Source organism: Bos grunniens, chromosome X, assembly GCF_055505025.1.
Source record: "Bos grunniens cultivar Pamir isolate PY7600 chromosome X, Bosgru_T2T1.0, whole genome shotgun sequence".
Taxonomy (NCBI): domain Eukaryota; kingdom Metazoa; phylum Chordata; class Mammalia; order Artiodactyla; family Bovidae; genus Bos; species Bos grunniens.
Window position 1 is genome coordinate 53,603,733 of NC_141194.1, and position 27,799 is coordinate 53,631,531.

The 27,799-nt window shown below is 40.0% G+C and overlaps 1 protein-coding gene and 1 long non-coding RNA gene across 4 annotated transcripts in view; one reads left to right on the top strand and one right to left on the bottom strand.

The window, feature by feature from the left end:
• Positions 1–5,674: 5,674 nt before the first annotated feature.
• On the bottom strand, positions 5,675–13,848 carry BMP15 (bone morphogenetic protein 15). Of its 3 annotated transcripts, XM_086388759.1 has the most exons (3): positions 13,714–13,848; positions 13,059–13,248; positions 5,675–7,613 (listed from the first exon to the last, which is right to left on the bottom strand). In XM_086388759.1, exons 2-3 carry the CDS (start codon positions 13,177–13,179, stop codon positions 6,757–6,759), a joined length of 978 nt encoding a protein of 325 aa, XP_086244885.1. In that variant the 5' UTR covers positions 13,180–13,248; positions 13,714–13,848; the 3' UTR covers positions 5,675–6,756. The 3 variants fall into 3 exon arrangements, with proteins under 3 accessions (XP_086244885.1, XP_086244886.1, XP_086244884.1); XM_086388760.1 differs by lacking the exon at positions 13,059–13,248 and having other exon boundaries at positions 13,714–13,822; XM_086388758.1 differs by lacking the exon at positions 13,714–13,848 and having other exon boundaries at positions 13,059–13,678.
• A 200-nt stretch (positions 13,849–14,048) lies between these two features.
• Positions 14,049–27,799, top strand: part of LOC147340377 (uncharacterized) — an 80,133-nt gene continuing 66,382 nt past the window's right edge. The window contains exon 1 of the long non-coding RNA XR_015159390.1: positions 14,049–14,527. This is a non-coding gene — a long non-coding RNA (uncharacterized LOC147340377). The remainder of the gene's footprint in view (positions 14,528–27,799) is intronic.

The window sequence follows — 27,799 nt, forward strand, 5'->3', positions numbered from 1 at the left end:
TAATTCAGCTGTTTGTCTTCTTATTGTTGAATTTTAAAGGTTCTTTGCATGTTTTGAATGCAAGTCTTTTTTCTGTGTTTTGAAAATATTTCCTTCTAGTCTGTGGCTAATCTTTACATACTCAGTAGTGTCTTTTGAAGAGCAGAATTTTTAATTTTAATGAAGTCCAACTTATCAGTTTTTTCCTTCTTCAGTTCATTTCAGTCGCTCAGTCGTGTCTGACTCTTTGTGACTGTTATGTCTAAAAAGTTATCATCAGGCCATCAGATGGATTTGGGTTAGGATCCAACTACCCACTCATATGGAGAAGGCAATGGCACCCCATTCCTGTACTTTTGCCTAGAAAATCCCATGGACGGAGGAGCCTGGTGGGCTGCAGTCCATGGGGTCGCTGAGGGTCGGACATGACTGAGCGACTTCACTTTCACTTTTATGCATTGGAGAAGGAAATGGCAAGCCACTCCAGTGTTCTTGCCTGGAGAATCCCAGGGACGGCAGAGCCTGGTGGGCTGCCATCTATGGGGTCACACAGAGTCGGACACGACTGAAGTGACTTAGCAGCAGCAGCAACCCACTCATTTGCTATGCTTTATGACTATGGGCAAGTCTCCAGAAACCTTCATTTCTGTAAATTAAAATGAGATGATATTTATGAAATAAAATGATATAAAGCCCTAAAAGAGCAAAAAGCAAAATATAGGAAAGAAAAGTCATTACTAAATCAAAGTTTACCTAGTTATCTTCTAGAAGTTTTATAGTTTGTGTTTGACATTTTTATCTGTGCTCCATTTCCAATTTTTTTTCATGTGCAGCTTTTTATTTGATTTTAGTATTCATTGTAAAATTTGTGCTATTTTGTATATGGATAGTGTTTTGTACATATTAGATTTTCTCCCCCATGCTCAATTAAAGTCATTTTTGTAAAAACAGCATTGCTCTTTAACACACTAGTCTTTGTGCTTAATTTGTATTTTATACCTTCTCTGTGTACAGATTCATTTCTTTGTGCATGTGGTTGTCCAGTTATTCTAGCGCCATTTGTTGAAAAGATTATTCTTTATCCATCTAATTGCCTTTGCAGCTTTGTTAAAGATTAGTTGACTATATGTGTGTGGGTCTATTTTGGGGTTCTCTATTCTATTCCAATAATCTGTTTGTTTATTCTTTCACAAATAGCACACTGTGTTGATCACTATAGCTTTAAAGTACTGAAGCTGAGGATCTATGAAAGCCACAACTAACGAACTTAATGGTAAAAGACTGAATGATTTCCCTCTAGGATCAGGAAAAAGAATATCTGTTTTCACTACTTCTATTCAACATTTTATTGGAGGTTCTAGATAGGGTAATTAGGCAGAAATAAAGAAGAAATTCAGATCGAAAGAAGTAAAACTATATATATTCACAGATGACCTTATATATAGAAAACTGTAAGAAATCCACACAAATTATTACAGCTAATAAATTAATTCAGCAAGGTTGCAGAGTACTAGCATAATATATAAAAATTAATTATATTTCTATATACTAGCAATTAATGGCCTGAAAATTTAGAAAAAATCCTTTAATAATAGCAACAAGAATAAAATCAAAGAACAAAAATCAACAAGAATAAAAAGCTAAGGAATGAATTTAAAGTGTAAGACATATACTGAAAAATGACAAAACTATAGAAAAAAATAAGTAAGTCCTAAATAAATGGAAAGACATTTCATTTTTATAGATCAGAAGACAATAATTTTAAGATGCCAATACTCCTCAAACTTATCTACAGATTCATTTCAGTCCATAATCAAAAAAAAAAAAAACTCAGCTGGTATTTTTTTTTTCAGAAATTGAAAAGCTGATTGTAAAATTCACATGGAAATACAAGTGATCCAGAATACCCTAAACAATCTTGGTAAAGAAGAAAACATTTGGAGGAATCACATTTCCTAATTTCAAAACTTACACAAAGCTACAGTTATCAAGACAGTAATGTCTTGGCATAATAGACATATGGATCAATGAAAGAAAATTTAGAGTCTAGAAAGAAACCCTTATGTTCAATTTTTGACAAGAGTGCCAAGATAATTCAATGGGGGAAAAATTAGTCATTTCAACAAATGGTGCTGTGACTATTGGACATCAACTTGCAAATCAATGAAGCTAGACCTTTATCTCACATGCTATGTGAAAATTAACTGAAATGGATTAAACACTTAAATGTTACAGCAAGAACTATAAAAAACACTTAGAAAAAGACATTAGTGTAAATTCTCATGATCTTGAATTATTCAAAGTTTTTTAGATGGTACCACAAGCATAAGAACAAAAGATAAAAATAATTTGGACTTCTTCCAAATTAAAAACTTTTGTGTTCCAGAGGACACAGTCTGGAGCCTATTATACAGAGTGAAGTAAGCCAGAAGGAAAAACACCAATACAGTATAATAACGCATATATATGGAATTTAGAAAGATGGTAACAATAACCCTGTATGAGACAGCAAAAGAAACACTGATGTATAGAACAGTCTTATGGACTCTGTGGGAGAGGGAGAGGGTGGGAAGATTTGGGAGAATGACATTGAAACATGTAAAATATCATGTAAGAAACGAGTTGCCAGTCCGGGTTCGATGCACGATACTGGATGCTTGGGGCTAGTGCACTGGCACGACCCAGAGGGATGGTATGGGGAGGGAGGAGGGAGGAGGGTTCAGGATGGGGAACACATGTATACCCGTGGCGGATTCATTTTGATATTTGGCAAAACTAATACAATTATGTAAAGTTTAAAAATAAAATAAAATTTAAAATTAAAAAAAAAAAGTCAAAAGACAATGCACAGAATCAGAGGAAATATTTGCAAATCATACATCTGATAAGAGACTAACATCCAGAACATATAAAGAACTTACACAGCTCAAAAATATGAGAAAATCCAATTAAAACTTGGGCAAACTTCAATGAACATTTAAGAAGATATGCAAGTTGCAAATAAACTTGTTCAACATAGTCAGTCATCAGGGAAATGTACTCAAAAACACAACAAAATAGCTCTTTACCAGTATGGCTAAAATAAGCAAGGCAGACAATAAGAAGTGTTGGTGAGGATGTAGGGAAATTGAAACCCTCAGACAGTTTTGGATTGTAAGATGGTACAGCTGCTTTGGAGAACAGTTTAACAGTTCCTCAAAATGTTAAACATAGACATACCATATGATTCAGCATGAATACTCCTAAATATTTATGCAAGAGGATTGAATATATACGTCCACACAAAAACTTCCACATGAACATTCAAGTCAGCATTATTCATAATAGCCAGAGTAGAAACAGCTCAAATGCCCATCAACTAATGAATGGATAAATAAAATGTGGCATATTCTAAAATGGAGTTTTATTCAATAAAAAAAAAAGAATGAATGATATAGATGAACCTTGAAAGTGCAATGCTAATGTGAAGACAGTCACAAAAAGCCAAATATTGCATGATTTGACTTATCTAAATATCCATAATCTACAGAAAAAGAAAATAAATGGATTAATAGTTGCCAGGGGCTGGGGTGAGGGAAATCGAGATTAACTGCTAACAGGCATGGGGTTTCTTTTTGTGGTCAAATCAATTGCAGTGTTTTCTGCACAACTCTGAATATACTAAAAACCACTGAATTTAACACTTAAAATTGTGGCTTCTTTAGTATGCAAATTATGTCTCAGCAAACCAATTTTTCTTTAATGGGGCTTATCCATCCTGCTTTATAGTTCTGTTGGGAGACTTAACTGAAGACATTTGAAAAGTTTTACAGAATTAGGCACCAAATATTTGGTGAAACTGAAGATAAGTTTCACCTGCTCCCCGACTTTGTCCAGAATTGGACAAAATATACTACCTAGGTAAATGCAACAGAGCTCCAGGGTCAGAAACAAGCTCAAATACCTGCTCCTTAGGCACTGACACATTGAATAGAGTTCAAGCCTATTCAGTGGGGGAGCTGGGACAAGGTGGACTTTACTCTCTGCTTTCTATTTCTGGACCAAGTAAGTATTTCTCTCCACCCACTTTGGCAGACAGACTGCCATCCATACATCCTCCTTCACTAGCAAGCATATCTCCTTTCTCCCAAAGGTTTGAGGTATAGATCTCTTACTTTGGACTTGAGAAAAAGTGCTGATTTGAAAGCAATGTTTCAAAAGAAAAGAATCTGTAACATCAATCACAACTGATTCCATCTTGCTAGTATTTTCCTTGTATATTCTGACAGCTCAGGGCTTAATGGATAATAGGGCCAATTAACCCTGCTGCTGCTGCTGCTGCGTCGCTTCAGTCGTGTCCAACTCCGAGCGACCCCATAGACGGCAGCCACTAGGCTCCCCCATCCCTGGGATTCTCCAGGCAAGAACACTGGAGTGGGTTGCCATTTCCTTCTCCAATGCATGAAAGTGAAAAGTGAAAGTTAAGTCGTGTCTGACTCTTAGCGACCCCATGGATTGCAGCCCACCAGGCTCCCCCATCCATGGGATTTTCCAGGCAAGAGTACTGGAGTGGGGTGCCATTGCCTTCTCCGAATTAACCCTGAGCCCTCCATAAACAGATTAAGTTTCAGACATATTCAGAAATCAAGGCTAGGAGATCATGATTTCCTGAAAATTCCAAAGAACACTGAGATGTTGAATTCAGAATCTGGTCCTGGGACCGAGGTCTGCATTCAGGCCTGTTAGGTATTTGTGCCTATCCCAGCTGGGTTGCAGAAATCACTGGCCTGGAAGCCAACATTTACTCTCCCATTTTAACTCACAGACTAACAATCCCAAGAACTGCCTTACTCAAGAACACAGCTGTCACATTCTAATTTGAATCATGATTTTGAAATAACGAGGCACAAAAATTCACCCTGCTTTATATACAAAGTTTATCTTTTATTGCATCTATTCCAGTGGAAAATGAGATATGTGAACATTGAAATATTCCATGTTAGGAAGAATGCATCCCTCACAAAAAAAGTGTGACTGTCCGATGCTTGTATCCATCAAGGACCAGTCTCCAATAATAAGGAAATGGGTAAAACACAGTTGAAACTCTCAAAAGAAGCTTCATCTTTTGGCAACAAGCACAGTTACACTAGAGTGTCTTCAAGGAAAGCAAACAACGCTGTGAGCACAGATAGTGAGATCCTACCTGAGTCACGGGTATCAGGAGGGGCTTTGAGATGAAGAGAAATACCTGAGCTGATTCCTAAAGATACAGTAAAGAAGGTAGATGGACAAAAGGATGTTAAGGAATAACCCATCAGGCAGAATAAAATTTATATATTTATAGACATGTAAGATATTTCATTTAATTGGAACCAATTATTGAGAATAGAGTGGTAAAAATAAGTTAATGTATGATAGGTAAAAAAGAGATAGGGATATATGTTTGGCAAATATTTCAATATATGAAACCACCCTAAATCTGTCTCATTTCATTGACAACAACCATAAGATTAGTCAGTTGGGCAGGGGAAATGCCTTACTGGGCTACTTCAGTCCCTTTGGTGAGAGCTGATTGTTAGCAGTGCTGCCTTCAGGGAGAACTCCAACTACATGCTGGGGGATTGGGGTTGAGTTCCTGGCCATAGCCTAGGGAATAAAGGAAATAAATTCCTTCCACCCACTGTCTCCCAATTTCCCAAACATTCAAGACTCTCTATAACAACAAAAATGATTTATTTGCAACACAACCCGGTCCCCATTACTTCAATACAGCACAGGAATAGAAGAGAGTCACAGTGCAAGCATTATTTAGTCCAAGGCAGAACTCCATGCCTCCCAATACAGCAAGCCTGTCTCCCCCAGAGACCCATGCTCAGAGCCCAGCTGAACACACAAACAAGCAAGCCCAGTATGAAGTCAGCCCCAGGTCTCAGCACATTTCACCCTTCCCCCACTGCCCTATTAACCTTCCTAACTGCAGCCTTCTATGCCTTCCACTCCCAACCAGGCCAACTCTCAGGCTCTGAGCCACCAGCAAGCTTTCTCTGTAGGATTATTAACAAGGGTTTAAGGATTACCTAAAATGAGAAAATACCCTGTGAAATCTATTGTTCCAGAGAAAATTTAAAATGACTCCCCCATATATAATTCTAATCAACAATGACAACTCTTCATTTTTTCACTATAGATATAAGAGGTTTTGAAATGATTGTCATCTCTGCTCCATTCACATTTCCCTACTGGCTTTATTAACGGCTGCTCTCTTCACAGCAGGATAATAAAGGGATCATCCCAGGCATTTCTGCCAGGTTCAGAGCCTGAGAGGAAAAACCCTGATGGCTTAGAAAAAGATTCCCTTCTGTTTCCTTCAAAAGATTTCTAGGGAGATTACTGCTTAAAAGTTTCCTAGTCCATCTAAGAAACAGTTTTAGATTTAGAGGGAAATCCAAACACAGAAGCAAGCGGTCTCTTCAATTAGGTAATAGTTTCTAGGATTCAGGAGGCAAGGAAGAGGAGTATAAAATCTCAAGTTGCTGTCTTCACCCCAAACCTTCTAGATCCTCAGAAGACAGACTAGTGGTCAAAACATACTGATATTTGGCATCAGAACTGTTTTTATAAAGTGAGACACTCATAAATAGGGGAAGAAGACTTAAAGTACAATGCTGAAGGCAAGGAATAGAATCTACAGAATGGGTAGAGCACTTGGGTTGAGCACTTTCAGATTTAACAATATTTGTTTACTATAAATCCTTTTCTAATTTCTTGGGCAAACCTGATCTATCTGTACCTTTGCTGTCACCTGCATGTACAGGACTGGGCAATCATACCCTCATACTCCTTGTACAAGATACTCCCATTTGCCTCAATCAGAAGGATGCTAATGGGAACATACTTATAAGGGACACAGGAAGGCTGAGGGACACTCTGATCCACCAGCTCATTGACAAGGTTCTGGATGATGGCATGATTGGGAGAATTGAGACCATAGTGTAGTACCCGAGGACATACTCCCTTACAGTAGTTTGGGGTATAGAGATGGGGAGCGATGATCCAGTGATCCCAGCCCAGCTGCTGGAAGCTGACTTGAAAAGGGTGGAGGGAACACAGATTACTTTCAGGCCCGTCATGCTCCCTGGAGGGGCCAGGAACTTCAGATGCAATACTGCCTGCTTGACGAGCCCTCCTCAAGAGAAGAGAAGGGTCTTTTTCTGTAAACTCTTTCAGGCCTTTAGGGAGAGGTTTGGTCTTCTGAACACTCTGAGTGTCATTGAAATACAGTAACAAGAAGACAGTGTCCAATGATGAAGTGCCATGCCACCAGAACTCACGAACCTCACTACCTCTTGGCTGCTGACACACGAAGCGGAGTCGTAGAACCCTGCGCCCCTTGTGATTCCAGAGCTTTTGCCCAACATGTTCCATGATATCCATCTCTGTCCAAGCTTTGGGCAACAGGGAAGGCTTTGAGGAGCCTCTTCCTGAAGAAGGAAAGTGATTGGTTGGGCTTTTCTGGACCCAGGGCTCCACATGGCAGGAGAGGTGGGAATGAGTTAGGTGAAGTTGATGGCGGTAAACCACAGTGGCTCTGACTAGTTGGTATGCTACCCGGTTTGGTCTCAGAGGAAAGTCCAGGGTCTGTATGTGCCAGGAGCCTGTATTAGTAAGAGGGAACAAGAGCAAAGCGTTAGCTTCTTACCTCCTAGCCTTAGTCTCCCTAACAGACCGGCTCAGTACAAACTGACAAGCAGCCCTGAAATGAATTTAAGATCATAATAGTGATCTATTGAGCACTTATATAATGTATTAGATGCTTTACATGCATTAGCTCTTGAATCCACAATAGCCTTATGAGATAGTTGTTATTCCCATTTTGCAGACAAGGAAACTGAAGCTCAGAGAAGCTATGCCAGAGGACACACAAGCCAGTGTTTGTTAGAATGAAGATTTGAGTCCAGGTCTTTTTCCCTTAAGATGACAAATTGTGGCTCATTTTTAGATCACTCATAGTCCTAGGTGGAGAAAAACACTTCAAATACAGAACTGTCTGTATATATTGTATTATTTAGTTGACTATTAAAAAGGTGACCAATTAAGAGGGTCATTGAAACATATGAATTAATAATAAATCCTCATGCTATATCACTATATAGTGGCAGCTTTAGGGTGACAGTCCAATATTGGGGGGTATGGTCTGCTATCGCTTCAAATCTGGGTTGGAGATGCCACGGAATAATTTTTTCTAGTTGGGACAGGTGTTTACTACTTTTGCTTTCTATTTGAATTTCTTCTTGAGCAGCTATTCCATTATTGGGCAGGTTCTCCCTTAATCCTCAGTCTCCCCCTTTTCCATTTCTTACCGGCAATGATTCTTCGTTTACCCCATTCATTGTAAATACCGTATTCAACAAGGCCCAGTCATATAAATGACCTCAGCTAAGAAGTCTACTTAAAAGCTGCATCTTTTGAAAGTGAAAGTCGCTCAGCCGTGTCCGACTCTTTGCGACCCCATGGACTATACAGTCCATGGAATTCTCCAGGCCAGAATACTGGAGTGGGTAGCCTTTCCCTTCTCCAGGAATCGAACCCAGGTCTCTCGCATCGCAGGCGGATTCGTTACCAGCTGAACTACAAAGTGATTGTTTTAATCTAAACCGTGACGCTGACACCTAGTGGCCAAAGCATTGAAAAGTGGGACCTGCAGTGCTCTGACCTTCTGCGCCCTCTCCGGGCAAAGGTCAAGAGCAACGATTACAAAAACCAGGCATAGCAAGAAAAACCCTTCTGTCATCTTCAGCTATCACTAACCATCAGTTCAGTTCAGTCGCTCAGTCGTGTCCGACTCTTTGTGACCCCATGAACCAAAACACACCAGGCCTCTCTGTCCATCACGAACTCCCGGAGTTCACCCAAACCCATGTCCATTGAGTCAGTGATGCCATCCAACCATCTCAGCCTCTGTTGTCCCCTTCTCCTCCCGCCTCCAATCTTTCCCAGCATCAGGGTCATCTCAAATGAGTCAGCTCTTCACATCAGGTGGCCAACGTACTGGAGTTTCAGCTTCAACATCAGTCCTTCCAATGAACACCCAGGACTGATCTCCCCCAGGATGGACTGGTTGGATCTCTCAAGAGTCTTCTCCAACACCACAGTCCAAAAGCATCAATGCTTCGGCGCTCAGCTTTCTTTATAGTCCAACTCTCACATCCATACATGACTACTGGAAAAACCATAGCCTTGACTAGATGGACCTTTGTTGGCAAAATAACGTCTCTGCTTTTTAATATGCTGTCTAGGTTGGTCATAACTTTCCTTCCAAGGAGCAAGTGAGTTTTTTTTTTTTTTAAATTTCATGGCTGCAATCACCATCTGCAGTGATTTTGGAGCCCAGAAAAATAAAGTCTGTCGCTGTTTCCCCATCTACTTTCCATGAAGTGATGGGACCAGATGCCATGATCTTAGTTTTCTGAATGTTGAGCTTTAAGCCAATTTTTTTCACTCTCCTCTTTCACTTTCATCAAGAGGCTCTTTAGTTCTTCACTTTCTGCCATAAGGGTGGTATCATCTGCATATCTGAGGTTATTGATATTTCTCCCAGCAATCTTGATTCCAGCTTGTGCTTCTTCCAGCCCAGCATTTCTCATGATATACTCTACATATAATTTAAATAAGCAGGGTGACAATATACAGCCTTGACGTGCTCCTTTTCCTATTTGGAACCAGTCTGTTTTTCCATGTCCAGTCACTAACCATGGCCATGCTAATTTACATATTATCTACCTAATCTTCCTTCTCCACTGAATCCATGACCCTGGAATTCAGTAAGCTTGGGATGTTCAACATAGAAGCTCTTGAATGTTTTGATGCATCAGGATTTTAGTTATGTATCCAAGTTTCAGGTGCAAAATTCGTAATCATAATTTATCATAATTCAACATCTGTGTACACTACAGAGTGATCACCACCACAAGCTTAGTTACCATCATCTGTTACCACACAATTAACTCCCTTCACCTATTTCGCTCACTCTCCAACCCTGGTTACCTGCTGGTAAACACTAATCTGATCTGTTTCTGAGTTTTTAATTTTTGTTTTTCATTTATTTTGTTTTTATATTCCACATATGAGTGAAACCATACTTCAAAGTGAAGTCACTCAGTCGTGTCCAACTCTCTGCAACCCCATGACTGTAGCCTACCAGGCTCCTCCATCCATGGGATTTTCCAGGCAAGAATACTGGAGTGGGTTGCCATTTCCTTCTCCAGTACCATACTCCAAGTTTTTTTAAAAGTTCAGGTTCCAACTCATGCTTAATACACCCTCAAGTTTGGGGCACTTGGATATCATTCAGACAGAGCTCAAGCCAGGCTTGTAATTGCTTTCTCAAGTTACTCCATACTCCCATCCTGTAATAATCTTTCCAAGACACCCACCCATACATCTGCCCCACCCTGCCTGAAAAGGAATCTAAACCGAATCTCTAGCAGGCAGTCTGGTTAGGAACTGCCCTTTCCTTTCAGACCCTGACATCACATATTTCCTGAAGCAGGGTGGGGTTGCTAAGGATCAGGGCCAGGAAGGGTCTGCTCAGAACTTTTCAGGGAAATGTCTGACTCACACATCCTGTGCGATTGAACCTGGAATAGCTCTCAAAGCAAGCTTGATTCAGCTGGATCATCTCCTGATGGAATGATCAGACCCAACTCTCTTGTCATCCATTTCTGGATCCTTTCCAGAGTCCCTAGATACCAGTATGTCCCACAGTCAGACCAAGATACTGGCCTAATTCTAGACATTCTACTTTCTAGCCTCATATCATCTGTACAGAATTGATTTATGCAGCTTATGAATGAAATCCAGATTCCTTGTAATGACCACTGCATCCCTGAGTCTCATCAGTCTCATATCCCACCACTCTCTACAATCTCACTAGGCTCCAACCATCCTGATCTTCCTTCTATTCTTCAAGTACTTGTTTCCACCTTTCAGCCTTTGTACGTGTTGTTCCCTCTGCCTAGATCAGACTTCTCTCTTCTCTTCTCATGCCAAGCTTCTTACCTTACAGACCTCAGCTCAAATGTCACCTCTTCAAACATGCCTTCACTGACAATCCCATGCAAAGGGAAGATTTCTTTGCTATTCTCTATCAGAACCACCTATTTCATTCTTTGGTAGCATTTACCACAATTTACAACTATCCATGTTTACTTACTTGTCTCACCCAGAGAACCATACCTATCTTGATCACATCCCAACACCTAGAACAACGCCTAGCACTTAGCAGTTGCCAAATAAATACTTGGTGAGTGAATCTCCAACCACATCAAGTTATCTTTTTCCTCAGTCAGAATGCACTTCCCTCCCTGTATCCATAGTCTCTTTACTCCTTCTGCAAAGTCTGGCTCAAATGCCACCTCTCCAATGAGGCCTTTCAACTATTTCAGCATTTCCCTCTCCTTTCCCTAAGCAGCAACCCATTTCTTCTTGGAGTCCCAGGAATCCTACTGCTTATCCTTTTCAAAGCATTTGCTGTGCTGTACCACCATTATGTTATTACTTATATATCCATTCTACTATAGTGGGGGCTCCTAGAGCAGTTATTTGCCTTCTCATACCCAACCCAAACACAGTGCTTGGTGCTCAATTAAAGTCTGTTAAGCAGTCAGCACAGCAGGATAATTAAAAGCACAGGCTCTGAAGCCTGAAAGCCTGGGTTAGAAACCCAGCTCTATTAATTACTAGCTGTGTTACACTGAGCTTCATTTTCTTCACCTATATAATGGGTATATTCATAGTATTCCATAGTGGAGCAGTAGTAAAGAATCCTCTTGCCAATGCAGGAAACACAGAAGATGTGGGTTTGATCCCTGGGTTGGGAAGATCCCCTGGAGGAGGAAATGGCAACCCACTCCAATACTCTTGCCTGGAAAGTTCCATGGACAAAGGAGCCTGGCAGGTATAGTCCATGGGGTCGCAAAGAGTCAGACACAACTGAGCTCGCACACACAACTACTTCATACGATATTGGGGAGGATTAAGGAAGACAATGTTTGTAAAATTACTGTGCCTAATGCCTGGCATATGGTAAGCACACACTAAAGTTTAGCTTAGGGGAATAGTGGTTGTTTTACTTGGAGGAGGGAGGTAAATCATGTCTGTTGTCATCTCTGAGACTAGCAAAGGCTTAAGATTAATTTCGCCAGGTTCCCAAGATTTCCTTGAGATTGATGGCTTTCTTCATTCCCTAGAGAACCCTGCACTGCATAAGCCCACTACTGCCCTAGATCAGTGTCTAATGAAGATGTTTAAAGCAGAAGGGAACCATGAGGGAAACAAAGAAAATTCCAAAATACATTTGGTAATTTGGTACCACAAACCCAAACTAGCAACATAGTCTAAACAGAAAAACTGCTTCGTATACCAGGATATCAGGGTATGACATTCAGAACACTTAAGTAGTTATGGACAGACTATAAAACAAGACGGACTTGAAGCTCAACTCCTGCCTCTGCCACCCCATCCTTGCGACCTCTGCAAGTTATTTAACTTCGCTCTCTGCTTCCCTTTTCTTTAAAAATTAGGCTAAGCCTTTCAGGACAGCTAAGCAGAGTCCCTATCATTAAGGATTAAATAACAGACTCTCAGGTGTGAGCCTGTTTCTGTCCTTTCTGAGGCCTTGTAAATTTCCCCAACTCAACATCCTGTACCTTTTGTCTTCTAAGAATAAAACAACACAAACAGCCCTCCACAGAACATGAGTATTTCTCAATTATAATTTTCAGTAATATAATAAGCATTAAGACTTTCTTTGAAAGCTAGGAGCTGAGACATCACTCAGTTGCCCTGGGGCCTGAGAGAAAGTCTCAGGTAGACCCCAAGGCAATCTGTTCTTAAATTGGAGCCCTAAAGGGAAGCAAATTTGGAGCCAGGTTCTCCCAAGGGTGTCATCTTTTGAAAATCAAGAAACCAAGCCCAAGAAAACCACCCACCCTGTAGGCAATGCGAAGCCTGACAGAAAACTGACAGATCCACTTTTTTCTACACTATTCTTCCCCATTTTTCTCTCCCCCGCACCAGAACAATATAGTATGATAACTCACCTCTGAGAGGCCTTGCTACACTAGCCAGCGGCCTCACCAGCCTCACCATGGTGGCCCCAACGGTGCGGTTTTCCCTAGGGTGTCCACTTGCGTCAGCTGAACGCTGGTACAACTCCAGCATATACCGTAAGGGATGCCCTAAGATCCGAGGCTTCCTCTGCTGCTTGCCAGGGGCTTCTTCCAGCAGCTCCTGAATCAGGGGCAAGGTAGGGGCCTCAGGCAGGTGGGCAATAGAGGGCTGCCCTACCTGTGTCATTTGGACCCTATGTTCCATAAAAAGCACCAGTCCCCAAAGAAGAAGGATTCTAAGGATGCTCAGAAGGACCATCTTGAAAAGCTTGGTGTTCAGCAACATGTTCTGGTAAAAGCCCAAAGGATACCACTTTAAACCTTTCCTTTTACATGGGTAACAGCATCCAGGCTCCACTACCACAAAAGATAGAGCAAGGAAAAATGAAAGGCTGGCAGGCAGGTCCTATGTTTCTTCCTCTGGTAGGATCTCCTGAACCAAAAAGAGGTTTTCTAAATTGTCCTCTTTGCATCAAATAAACAGAAACAGCAGGTGGGACAAGGCAGCGTGCCCATCCTGCGCTCCAGAGCTGGGAACAAGATCGTATTTAAAAGGAGAGGCCCATTCCAGGACCTGCTCCCTTACCTTATCCACTAGATGAAAAGAAGCAGCCCTAGCCTGCTCTGCTTCACAGCTTTAAAGGTAGTCTCTTAATCAGTCCTTAAAGGACCAGAGGCCTCCTGTTCCCACCCCACTTCCATGCAATGCTTTTCCTAATGTGGCATTTCCCAAAATGTGGTCTGCTAAGGACTTGCAGTGGAACTATTTGAGGGGATTGTTAAGAATTTGGGCTTCTGGGTCCAGACAAAAACATGGACTTTCTGAGCGTAAGTGCCAGAAATCTGAATCTTAAGTCCTCCAAGATGTTCGTATGAGTACTAAAACGTGGGAACCTCTCTGTGAGTATGGCTGCTGGAGCTTGAAGAAGATGCCCGAACAGTGGTTTTCAATCTTGACTCTATACTGGGACCACGTGGGGAGTTTTAACTATTATGGATGCCTGCGTACCATCCCTAGAGATTCTGATGGAGTCAGTATGGGGTATTACCAGGGCATCAGGAGTTCTTAAAGTTCTGCAGGTGATTTTAATGTGCAGCCAAGTTTGAGAACTCTGACTTAGAATTTTCTGGTTTTTCCATGGAAGGTGTTGAGATTTTGTGTGGGTTTCATCAGAGAAGCACAGGGCAGTGGGAGCTGAATCTATGAAACTTGGTTAGGAGCTAACCTAGCTTGGCTGGTTACTGGAGGCATCAGGGCTGAACCAGTTAGTTAAGGCTACCCCAGACCAGGATTCTGCAGAAAAATGGTAGGTGTAGTCCTGGCCCTGTCCAAGAAGAAGCAGTTTCCTGGATCTCTAAGAAGGTGGGACATTAGGTCAAGACATGGCTCTTTGGAACAGGTACGGACTTTGTAAGCAACGGACCTGTGTTTGGATTGTTATTGATACTGTTTCTTATTAGCAGTCATTTAAGCTCTCCAAAGCAAATCTCTTCATTTCCCTGAGCCTCAGTCTCCTCACCTATAAAATAGAGATAACATGTTTTAATCCCACAGCTTGTTGTGAAGATACAAGGAAATAATCTGTATTCATCTCAACAAAACCTAATTAGACATACATGGTTACATGCTGGAAATTATTTCTTCCCTTCTCTGTTTTTTTCCAACTAGGCCTTGGTCTCTGGTATGTATTGTAAAACAAAAGATATGGGTCCCCTAGGTCTCAACTCAAATCCCAAGTCAACAACCTATTAGCTGGTGACCTCTAACAAGATTACTCCCAGTAATCTGTAATGAGTAATGAGTTTCTTCGTTTGTACCGCCAGCTCCTGCAGAGAGTTGTTGTGAGTGTTGTATTGTGTACATTGTTATTGTATACAATGATATACAAGTAAGGGATATAAGCAGATGATTCACAATAGGCAAAACCTGAATGGCCAAAACATGAAAAGATGTAAAAGAAATCAGAAAAATGTAATTTAAAACCACATAAGATACAACTTCACATCTAGGATTGGTAACATATCAGAAGTCTGATGTTATTAAATTCAGGTTAGGATGTAGAATGCAGGTAACTTTCTTACAGCCCTGATGGGAATGTGATTGGGTACAGTTGTTTTAGAGAGCAATCTGGCATTATCTCTAGTGAGTTTGAAAATGTGCAATTCAGGCATTGCTACTATTGCTAGAACAGTAGCTTTTAGACACTTTTGTCTGATTCACAGGAATAAATACACTTTACATCCAACCCACTATAAACACAAGCACACACGTGCATGCACACACACATATACCTGAAGTAAACATTTCCTTAAACAATTATTATCTTTACATGTTAGGAGGGATACTATATCATGATGAGTAAGAACATGGCTCTAGAGTCAAAATCCTAAATTCAGACTCCAGCTCTACCATTCATTAGCTTGACCTTGGGCAAGTTATTCAACTTCTCTGTGCCTCAGTTTCCTCATGTGTGAAATAGAAACTGTAGCCTCTCTCTGCTTCAGTTTTCTAATATATATGTACAATGAGGTTAATCAAAAGACAACTCACAGGATTGTTGTGTTAAATGAGTTAATACATGTAATGGACTTAAAAGAGTGACTGGCACAAAGTAAATACTAGACACAGGTTAATTATTATTACATTTAATGCAAGTTGTGCTCTCCAGAAAGCTGGGCTCACCTTGAAATGACCTGTTATGAGCTGTGGAGAGGCAGCCCAGAAGTTTCTCTGTCTTCCATGTCCACACCACTTCTCCCTTCTTTCTTACCCCTTCTCTGCCTCCTAACATTCTCTTTGGCCCCTGACCTCTGTCTGTTACCAATTAAACTTCCTATTTTCTATCCAACATAACTCAATAAAAGTACAAGTTGTCAGAACAACTAGTAAAGTGTTCATAGCCAGTTTTCTTTGATGTTTCTCTGGTATTTGAGTGGAATTATATTCATCAAGAACATTTTTCTGCCATAATAGTGAGATTTTGATTCAGGATCAAAAGAAGTAAAGAGACAATATATTACCCTGGAAAGAACATGATTTGGGTTAGAATTCCTGGTTGTGCTATTTTTTTCTGTTGCTCAACCTCTCTCAATCTCAGCTTTCTTTTTTTAAAAAAAGATTTATTGATGTATTTATCGGCTGTGGTGGGTCTTCATTGCTGCACTTGCGCTTTCTCTAGTTGTGGCAAGTGGGGGCTACTCTTCATTGTGGTGCCCTGGCTCCTCATCGTAGTGGCTTCCTTGTTGTGGAGCACAGGCTCTAGGCACACAGTCCTTGATAGTTGCAGTGCATGGCCTCAGTAGTTGTGACTATCGGGCTCGGTTGCTCCGTGGCATATGGAATCTTGCAGGACCAGGGTTTGAACTGGTGTCCCTTGCATTGTAAGGCAGATTCTTAACCACTGGACCACCAGGGAAGCCCTATCTCAGCTTTCTTAGCTGTAAATTGGGGATATTCTTTAGGAGTGTGGTGAGATTTAAATGAGATAATGTGTACAAACTATTAGCATATCAGACAGTCAGTTCAGTCGCTCAGTCGTGTCCGACTCCTTGCGACCCCATGAACTGCAGCACGCCAGGCCTCCCTGTCCATCACCAACTCCCAGAGTCCACCCAAACCCATGTCCATTGTGTTGGTGATGCCATCCAACCATCTCGTCCTCTGTCATCCCCTTCTCCTCCTGCCCTCAATCTTTCCCAGCATCAGGGTCTTTTCAAATGAGTCAGCTTTCTGCATCAGGTGGCCAAAGTACTGGAGTTTCAGCTTCAACATCAGTCCTTCCAATGAACACCCAGGACTGATCTCCTTTAGGGTGGACTGGTTGGATCTCCTTGCAATCCAAGGGATTCTCAAGAGTCTTCTCCAACACACACAGTTCAAAAGCATCAATTCTTTGGCGCTCAGCTTTCTTTATAGTCCAACTCTCACATCCATACATGACTACTGGAAAAACCATAGCTTTGACTAGACGGACCTCTGTTGGCAAAGTAATGTTTCTGCTTTTTAATATGCTGTCTAGGTTGGTCATAACTTTCCTTGCAAGGAGCAAGCGTCTTTTAATTCCATGGCTGCAATCACCATCTGGAGTGATTTTGGAGCCCAGAAAAATAAAGTCTGTCACTGTTTCCCCATCTATTTACCATGAAGTGATGGGACCAGATGCCGTGATCTTAGTTTTCTGAATGTTGAGCTTTAAGCCAACTTTTTCACTCTCCTCTTTCACTTTCATCAAGAGGCTCTTTAGTTCTTCTTCACTTTCTGCCATAAGGGTGGTGTTATCTGCATGTCTGAGGTTATTGATATTTCTCCTGGCATATAGACACTCTTAAATAAATGGTAAAATTTACCATTAATAGCCTATGATTTTAAACTGTGTGTAAAGTGTTCCTGACTGAAGGAAATATCCACTTAGCATCCTCCTAAAGTTCACCTTAATTTTTATTCCATCCCTCTACTCACCAGGGCTTCAGGAGACTTGCCCGGTTGAAAAGGTCAGCTTTCTTATTTTCAGAACTTCCTATTTCTCATTTCAGAAAAAGATCCCAAAACTAACTCCTTTCCTATGACCAGAATTGAAAGAAGTTGACATGATTATTTCCTGGAAATATTGCCTGGTGGGCCTGATACATGCTATTGCCCTAATCCCCCAGAAGAGGGCAGGAACTGTCTTTCTAGCCTTTATGGTTGGAGTGTTGAGTTGGAGTGGAGGGACAGGTTATAGGCAACTAGAACAGATCTACTAAAGGATATTTAGAAGGTCTTTCTGCTTTAGAAAAAGTAATATGTGAAAACATTAATTATGTAAATTGAACAGTTTAGGAGGTGATTATTGACATAACAAAAAGGGTTCTTTGAAACAACAAAATGGGTCACCTCAAATTGCTCTGAGCAACAAGAAACATTAATGTACAGTATGGGTTAACTTTTCAAACTATAATGTGCTGGACTGGTAAGAGGCATAAAAATTTACAAAATTTTACATGAATTATGCATGTTACAGGCATATGTTCTAGACACTACTAGACCCCAGTAGTACAGAAATTAATAAGACAAGTCCTCTGTCTTTCACACTCCTAGTACTATGCTAGGCACTGAGATAGGTTGAGGTACACCAAAATAAAACAGGTAGTTTCTATCTCAAGAAGATAACAACTTTAATAGAGACATAAAAGATAGGATATATTTCCCATAACCATGATATTTCCTCTAAGTAGTCTTCTGAGTTCTTAAAAAAATTACCTATTTTCTAGATGTTATGTTAAAAAAATCATTTTCCTTAAAACAAAGAGTATCATATATTTTATAGAAATCTTTATTAATTTGGCATTAGACTATATCCTTTTGCATATTATATCTTATTTTTATCTTCATATCAACTCTGTGAGTTAAGCATTATATTCCCATTTATAGGTAAGGAAGTTTATCAGACAAGAAAACTCGTCCAAGGTTGTACAGTTCTTAAATGGTGGAATACATTGGGATTTGGATCCAACTAAGAGGAGACTTCGGAGAAGGCAATGGCACCCCACTCCAGTACTCTTGCCTGGAAAATCCCATGGATGGAGGAGCCTGGTGGGCTGCAGTCCATGGGGTTGCTAAGAGTCGGACACAACTGAGCGACGTCACCTTCACTTTTCACTTTGATGCGTTGGAGAAGGAAATGGCAACCCACTCCAGTGTTCTTGCCTGGAGAATCCCAGGGATGGGGGAGCCTGGTGGGCTGCCGTCTATGGGGTCGCACAGAGTCCGACATGACTGAAGCAACTTAGCAGCAGCAGTAGCAGCAGCAGCAAGAGGAGACTTGAGTCCCTCTCTTTGTATCTTATAGGTTGCTATATAAACTGTCAACTAGTATTTAGCACCTTAAGAAGACTCAGTTTCCCTGTAAGATAATCCCACATGGATTCCTGAGTATAGAATTTTGACTCTTATTGTTGCTTATGAACCATATGACTCCCAGACAACCAGAAGATTATGTTTTCTTTTAGCTAAGCATGACACATTCTGAAGGTCTGTTTGGCATCAGAGATACCTGCTATTTTTGGAGTTTTTGGTCATTTTTGGATAATCAAGGCATCAGTAACCAATGGACCACATTCTCATCCTATCAGTTTAGTTCAATTGCTCAGTCATGTCCAGCTCTTTGCAACCACATGGACTGAAGCAGGCCAGGCTTCCCTGTCCATCACCAACTCCTGGAGTTTGCTCAAACTCACGTCCATCAAGTTGGTTATGCCATACAAACATCTCATCCTCTGTTATCCCCTTATCCTCCTGCCTTCAATCTTTCCCAGCATCTGGGTCTTTTCCAATGAGTCGGTTGTTCGAATCAGGTGGCCAAATGATTGGAGCTACAGCTTCAGCATGGGTCCTTCCAAAGAATATTCAGGACTGATTTCCTTTAGGATTGACTGATTTGATCTCTTTACACCCCAAGGGACTCTCAAGACACTAACACCACAGTTCAAAAGCATCAATTCTTTGGCACTCAGCTCACATCCATACATGACTACTGAAAAAATCATAGCATTGACTAGATGGACCTTTGTTGACAAAGTACTGTCTCTGCCTTTTAATATGCTGTCTAGGTTTGTCATAGCTTTTCTTTGAAGGAGCAAGCGTCTTTTAATTTCATGACTGCAGTCACCATCTGCAGTAATTTTGGAGCCCAAGAAAATAAAGTCTTTCACTGTTTCCATTCTTTCCCCATCTATTTGCCATGAAGTAAAGGGACCAGATGCCATGACCTTCATTTCTTGAATGTTGAGTTTTAAGCCAGCTTTTTCACTCTCCTCTTTCACTTTAATCATAGTGTCATGTGCATATCTGAGGTTATTGATATTTCTCCCGGCAGTCTTGATTCCAGCTTGTGCTTCATCCAGCCTGGAATTTAACATGATGTACTCTGCATATAAATTAAATAAGCACAGTGACAATATACAGCCTGGATGAACTCCTTTCCCAAATTTTTTTAATTTTTTAATTTATTTTTTATTGAAGGATAATTACTTTACAGAATTTTTTTTTTGTTTTCTCTCATACCTCAACATGAATCAGCCATAGGTATACATATATCCCCTCCCTTTTGAACCTCCCTCCCATCTCCTTCCCAATCCTACCCCTCTAGGTTGATACAGAGCCCCTGTTTGAGTTTCCTGAGCCATACAGCAAATTCCCGTTGGCCATCTATTTCACATATGGTAATGTAAGTTTCCATGTTACTCTTTCCATAAATCTCACCCTCTCCTCCCCTCTCTCCATGTCCATAAGTGTATTCTCTCTATGTCTGTTTCTCCGTTGCTGCCCAGTAAATAAATTCTTCAGAACCATTTTTCTAGATTCCATATATATGCATTAGAATATGATATTTATCTTTCTTTTTCTGGCTCACTTCACTCTGTATAATAGGTTCTAGGTTCATCCACCTCATCAGAACAGACTCAAATGTGTTCCTTTTTATGGCTGAGTAATACTTTGCCAACAAAGGTCCATCTAGCCAAGGCTGTGGTTTTTCCAGTAGTCATGTATGAATGTGAGAGTTGGACTGTGAAGAAGGCTGAGTGCCAAAGAATTGATGCTTTTGAACTGTGGTGTTGGAGAAGACTCTTGAGAGTCCCTTGGACTGCAAGGAGATCCAACCAGTCCATCCTAAAGGAGATCAGTCCTGGGTGTTCTTTGGAAGGAATGATACTAAAGCTGAAACTCCAATACTTTGGCCACCTCATATGAAGAGTTGACTCACTGGAAAAGACTCTGATGCTGGGAGAGGTTGGGGGCAGGAGCAGAAGGGGATGACAGAGGATGAGATGGCTGGATGGCATCACCGACTCGATGGACATGAGTTTGAGTGAACTCCAGGAGTTGGTGATGGACAGGGAGGCCTGACGTGCTGCAATTCATGGGGTCGCAAAGAATCAGACACGACTGAGTGACTGAACTGAACTGAATATTCCATTGTGTATATGCACCAATACTTCTTTATCCATTTATCTGTTGATGGGCATCTAGGTTGCTTCCATGTTCTACCTATCATAAATAGTGCTACGATGAACAATGGGATACATGTGTCTTTTTCAACCCTGGTTTCCTCAGGGTATATGCCTAGGAGTGGGATTGCTGGGTCATATGGTGGTGTTTTATTCCTAGTTTTTTTAAGAATCTCCATACCGTCTTCCATAGTGGCTGTATCAATTTACATTCCCACCAAAAGTGCAAGGGTGTTCCCTTTCCTCCACACCCTCTCCAGCATTTATTGTTTGTAGACTTTTTGTTGAAGGCCATTCTGACTGGTGTGAGGTGATATCTCATTGTGGTTTTGATTTGCATATCTCTAATAATAAGCAATGTTGAGCATCTTTTCATGTGTTTGCTAGCCATCTGTATGTCTTTGGAGAAATGTCTAGGTCTTTTCTCCACTTTTTGATTGGGTTGTTTGTTTTCCTGGTATTGAATTGTATGAGCTGCTTGTATATTTTGGAAATTAATCTTTTGTCAGTTGTTTCATTTGCTATTATTTTCACCCATTATTAGGGTTTTCTTTTCACCTTGCTTATAGTTTCCTTTGCTGTGCAAAAGCTTTTAAGTTTAATCAGGACCCACTTATTTACTTTTCTTTTTATTTCCATTACTCTAAGAGGTGGGTCATAGAGGATCTTGCTTTGATTTATGTCACTGAGTGTTTTCCTCTAAGAGTTTTATAGTTTCTTGTCTTACATTTAGGTCTTTAATCCATTTTGAGTTTATCTTTGTATATGGTATTAGGAAGTATTCTAATTTAATTCTTTTACATGTAGCCAGTACCATTCTGGAGGAGGCAATGGCACCCCACTCCAGTACTCTTGCCTGGAAAATCCCATGGATGGAGGAGCCTGGTAGGCTGCAGTCCATGGGGTCACTACGAATCGGACACGAATGAGCAACTTCATTTTCACTTTCAGGCATTGGAGAAGGAAATGGCAATCCACTCCAGTGTTCTTGCCTGGAGAATCCCAGGGAAGGGGGAGCCTGGTGGGCTACCGTCTATGGGGTCGCACAGAGTTGGACACAACTGAAGTGACTTAGCAGCAGCAGCAGCAGCAGCAGTACCATACTGTCTTGATGACGGCAGCTTTGTAGTATAATCTGATGTCAGGAAGGTTGATTCCTCCCTCCCAATTCTTCTTTCTCAAGACTGCTTTGGCTATTTGGGGTCTTTTGTGTTTCCTTATGAATTGTGAAATTTTTTGTTCTAGTTCTGTGAAAAAATGCCATTGGTAATTTGATAGGGATCACATTGAATCTGTAGATTGTGTTTGGTAGTATAGTCCTTTTCACAATATAGATTCTTCCTATCCAGGAACATGGAATATCTCTCCATCTGTTTATGTCATCTTTGATTTCTTTTATCAATGTCTTATAATTTTCTGTGTACAGTTCTTTTGTCTCCTTAGGTAAGTTTATTCCTAGATATTTAATTCTTTTTGTTGTAATGGTGAGTGGGATTGATTCCTTAATTTCTCTTTCTGATTTTTCATTTTTAGTATATAGAAATGCAAGTGATTTCTGTGTATTGATTTTGTATCCTGTAACTTTGCTAAATTCACTGATTAGTTCTAGTAATTTTCTGATAATATCTTTAGGGTTTTCTATGTACAGTATCATGTCATCTGCAAACAGTGAGAGCTTTACTTCTTCTTTTCTGATCTGGATTCCTTTTATTTCTTTTTATTCTCTGATTGCTGAAGCTAGGACTTCCAGAACTATGTTGAATGATATTGGTGAAAGTGCACACCCTTGTCTTATTCCTGATCTTATGGGGAATGCTTTCAGTTTCTCACCATTGAGAATAATGTTTGCTGTAAGCTTATCATATACAGCCTTTACTGTGTTGAGGTAGATTCCTTCTATGTCCATTTTTTAAAGAGGTTTAATCATAAATGGGTACTGAACTTTGTCAAAGGCTTTTTCTGCATCTCTTGAGATTATCATATGGTTTTTATTTTTCAATTTGTTAATATGGTATATCATAGGGATTGATTTGCATATATTGAAGAATCCTTGCATTCCTGGAATAAACCCAACTTGAGCATGGTGTATGAGCTTTTTGATGTGTTGCTGAATTCTGTTTGCTAAAATTCTGTTGAGGATTTTTGCATCTATGTTCATCAGTGATATTGGCCTGAAGTTTTCTTTTTTGTGTGTTGTCTTTGTCTGGTTTTGGTATCAGGGTGATGGTGGCCTCATAGAATGAGTTTGGAAGTGTTCCCTCCTCTGCAATTTTTTGAAAGAGTTTTAAGCTTCCCTTGTAGCTCAGTTGGTAAAAAATCTGCCTGCAGTGCGGGAGACCCAGGTTCGATCCCTGGGTTGGGAAGATCCCCTGGAAAAGAAAATGGCAACCCACTCCAGTATCCTTGCCTGGGAAATCTCATAGACAGAGAAGCCTGGTGGGCTGCAGTTCATGGGGTCCCAAAGAGTTGGGCATGACTGAGCAACTAACACTTACTTAATTACTTACTTAGAAGGATAGGCATTCTCTAAATGTTTGATAGAATTTTCCTGTGAGGCCATCTGGTCCTGGGCTTTTGTTTTGGGGTAGATTTTTTATCACAGCTTCAATTTCAGTGCTTATAATTGGGTTGTTCATAATTTCTATTTCTTCCTGGTTCAGTCTTGGAAGATTGGACTTTTTTAAGAATCTGTCCATTTCTTCCAGGTTATTCATTTTATTGCCATATAGTTGTTCATAATAGTCTCTTGTAATCCTTTGTATTTCTGCATTGTATGTTGTAACCTCTCCTTTTTCATTTCTAATTTTGTTGATTTGATTCTTCTCTCTTTTTTTCTTGATGAGTCTGGCTAAAGGTTTGTCAATTTTATCTTCTCAAAGAACCAGCTTTTAGCTTTGTTAATCTTTACTATTGTTTCTTTCATTTCTTTTTCATTTATTTCTGCTCGGATCTTTATGATTTCTTTCCTTCTACTAATTTTGCAGGTTTTCTGTTCTTCTTTTTCAAATTGTTTTGGGTGTAAAGTTAGGCTGTCTATTCAATATTTTTCTTGTTTCTTGAGGTAGGATTGTATTGCTATAAACTTCCCTCTTAGAACTGCTTTTGCTGCATCCCATAGATTTTGAGTTGTCATGTTTTCATTGTCATTTGTTTCTAGGAAATTTTTTATTTCCCTTTTGGTTTCTTCAGTTACCTGTTGGTTATTTAGAAACATGTTGTTTAATCTCCATGTGTTTGTATTTCTTACAGTTATTTTCTTGTAATTGATATCTAGTCTCATAGCGTTGTGGTCAGAGAAGATGCTTGATGTGATTTCAATTTTCTTAAATTTACTGAGGTTTCATTTGTGACCCAAGATGTGGTCTGTCCTGGAGAATGTTCCATGTGCACTTGAGAAGAAGGTATATTCTTCTGCATTTGGATGGAATGTCCTGATGATATCAATGAGATCCATCTCATCTAATGTATCATTTAAAACTTGTGTTTCCTTATTAATTTTCTGTTTTGATGTTCTGTCCATTGGTGTGAGTGGGGTGTTTAAGTCTTCTACTATTGTGTTCCTGTCAATTTCTCCTTTTATGTCTGTTAGTGTTTGTCTTATGTATTGAGACTCTCCTATGTTGGGTGCATAGATATTTATAATTGTTGTGTCTTCCTCTTGCATTGATCCCTTGATCATTATGTAATGTCCTTCCTTATCTCTTGTAACCTTCTTTATTTTAAGGTCTATTTTGTCTGATATGAGGACTGCTACTCCAGGTTTGTTTGCTTCCCATTTGCGTGGAATATATTTTTCCTTTCTCTTACTTTCAGCCTATATGTGTCTTGAGGTCTAAAGTGGGTTTCTTGTAGGCAGCATATATATGGGTCTTCTTTTTGTATCCATGCAGCCAGTCTGTGTCTTTTGGTTGGAGCGTTTAATCTATTACATTTAAAGTAATTATTTATATATATGTTCATATTGCCATTTTCTTAATTGTTTGTGGTTGATTTTGTAGATCTTTTTTCTTCTGTTGTATTTCTTGACTAAGTCGCTTTAACATTTGTGGTAGAGCTGGTTTGATGGTACTGAATTCTCTTAACTTTTGCTTGTCTGAAAAGCTTTTTATTTCTCCATAAATTTTGAATGAGATCCTTGCCAGGCACAGTAATCTTGATTGTAGATTTTTCCCTTTCAGTACTTTAAATATATCCTGCCATTCCCTTCTGGCCTGCAGAGTTTCTGCTGAAAGATCAGCTGTAAGCGTGTGGGGTTTCCCTTGTATGTTACCTGTTGCTTCTCCCTTGCTGCTTTTAATATTCTTTCTTTGTGTTTAGTCTTTGTTAGTTTGATTAGTATGTGTCTTGCCATGTTCTCCTTGGCTTTATCCTATATGGGACTCTTTGTGCCTCTTGTATTTGATTGACTATTTCTTTTTCCATGTTGGGGAAATTTTTAACTATAATCTCTTCAAAAATTTTCTCATACCCTTTTTTTTTCTCTTCTTCTTCTGGGACCCCTATTATTTGAATATTGGTGCATTTGATATTGTCCCAGAGGTCTCTGAGACTATGCTCAGTTCTTTTCATTATTTTTACTTTATTCTCCTCTTCAGAAGTTATTTCCACCATTTTATCTTCCAGCTCACTGATTTGTTCTTCTGCTTCAGATATTCTGCTATTGATTCCTGCTACAGTTTTTTGTTTGTTTGTTTGTTTTAATTTCAGTAGTTGTGTTGTTTGTCTCTGCATGTTTATTCTTTAATTCTTCTAGGTCTTTGTTAATTGATTCTTTCATTTTCTCCATTTTGCTTTCAAGGTTTTTGATCACCTTTGCTATCATTATTCTGAATTCTTTTTCAGGTAGTTTGCCTATTTCCTCTTCATTTTTTGGACTTCTGTGTTTCTAGTTTGTTCCTTCATTTGTGTAGTATTTCTCTGCCTTTTCATTATTTTTTTTAACTTATTGTGTTTGAGGTCTCCTTTTTCCAGGCTTCAAGGTTGAATTCTTTCTTCTTTTTGGTTTCTCCCTCTAAGGTTGGTCCAGTGGTTTGTGTAAGCTTCTTATAGGGTGAGATGTGCTGAGTTTTTGTTTGTTTGTTTGTTTTTCTTCTGATAGGCAAGGCTGAGTGAGGTGGTAATCCTGTCTGCTGATGATTTGGTTTGTATTTTTGTTTCGTTTTATGTTTAGATGAGGCATCCTGCACAGGGTGCTATTGGTGGTTGGATAATGCCAGGTTTTGTATTCCAGTGGCTTCCTTTGTGTGAGTTCTCACTATTTGATACCCCCTAGCATTAGTTCTCTGGTAGTCAAGGGTCTTGGAGCCATTGCTCCCACTCCAAAGGCTCAGGGCTTGATCTTGCATTTTGCAGGAGTCTATATATTCTTTTCTGCTGGACAGGTACTCCTGTCCACTCTCAGCTGGTGTTCTGCATGTACTTCTGTGTCTGAAGGTGTATTCCTGATGTATCCATGGAGAGAGAGATATTCCATGTCCACGTACTCCTCCGCCATCTTGCTCCTCTCCTTTCCTAATTTTTAACCAGTTCATTGTTCCATGTCTGGTTCTAACTGTTACTTCTTGACCTGCATACATATTTCTCAGGAGTCAGGTAAGGAGGTCTGGTATTCCTATCTCTTTAAGAATTGTCCATAGTTTGTTGTAATCCACAAAGTCAAAGGCTTTAACATAGTCAGTGAAGCAGAAATAGATGTTTTTCTGGAATTCTCTTGCATTTTCTATGATCCAGCAGATGTTGGCAATTTGATATATGGTTCCTCTGCCTTTTCTAAATCCAGTTTGAACATCTAGAAGTTCTTGGTTCAAGTACTGTTGAAGCCTAGCTTGGAGAATTTTGAGCATTACTTTGCTAGCATGAGAAATTAGTTCAATTGTGTGATAGTTTGAACATTCTTTAGCATTGTCTTTCTTTGGGATTAGAATGAAAACTGACTTTTTCCAGTCCTGTGGCCACTGCTGAGTTTTCCAAATTTGCTAGCATATTGAGGGTAGCACTCTAACAGCATCATCTTTTAGGATTTGAAATAGCTCAGCTGTAATTCCATCACCTCTACTAGCTTTGTTTGTAGTGATGCTTCCAAAGGCCCACTTGACTTTGCATTCCAGGATGTTGGGCTCTAGGTGAGTGATCACATCTTTGTGATCTGGATCATTAAGATCTTTTTTTATATAGTTCTTCTGTGTATTCTTGCCACCTCTTCTTAATATCTTCTGCTTCTGTTAGGTCCATACCATTTCTGTCCTTTCTTGTACCCATCTTTGCATGAAAGGTTCCCTTGGTCTCTCTAATTTTCTCGAAGAGATCTCTAGTCTTTCCCATTCTATTGTTTTCCTCTATTTCTTTGCATTGATCCCTTAGAAAGGCTTTGTTATCTCTCTTTGCTATTCTTTGGAACTCTGCATTGTGATGGATATAGCTTTCCATTTTTCCTTTGCATTTCACTTCTCTTCTTTCCTCAGCTATTTGTAAGACCCCCTCAGACAACCATTTTGCCTTTTTGCATGTTTTTTCTTGGGAATGGTTTTGATCACAGCCTCTGGACAATGTTATGAACCTCTGTCCATAGATCTAAGTCCATAGTTCTTCATGCACTCGACCAGATGTAATCCCTTGAATCTATTTGTCACTTCCACTGTATAATCATAAGGGATTTGATTTACGTCATACCTGAATGGTCTAGTGGT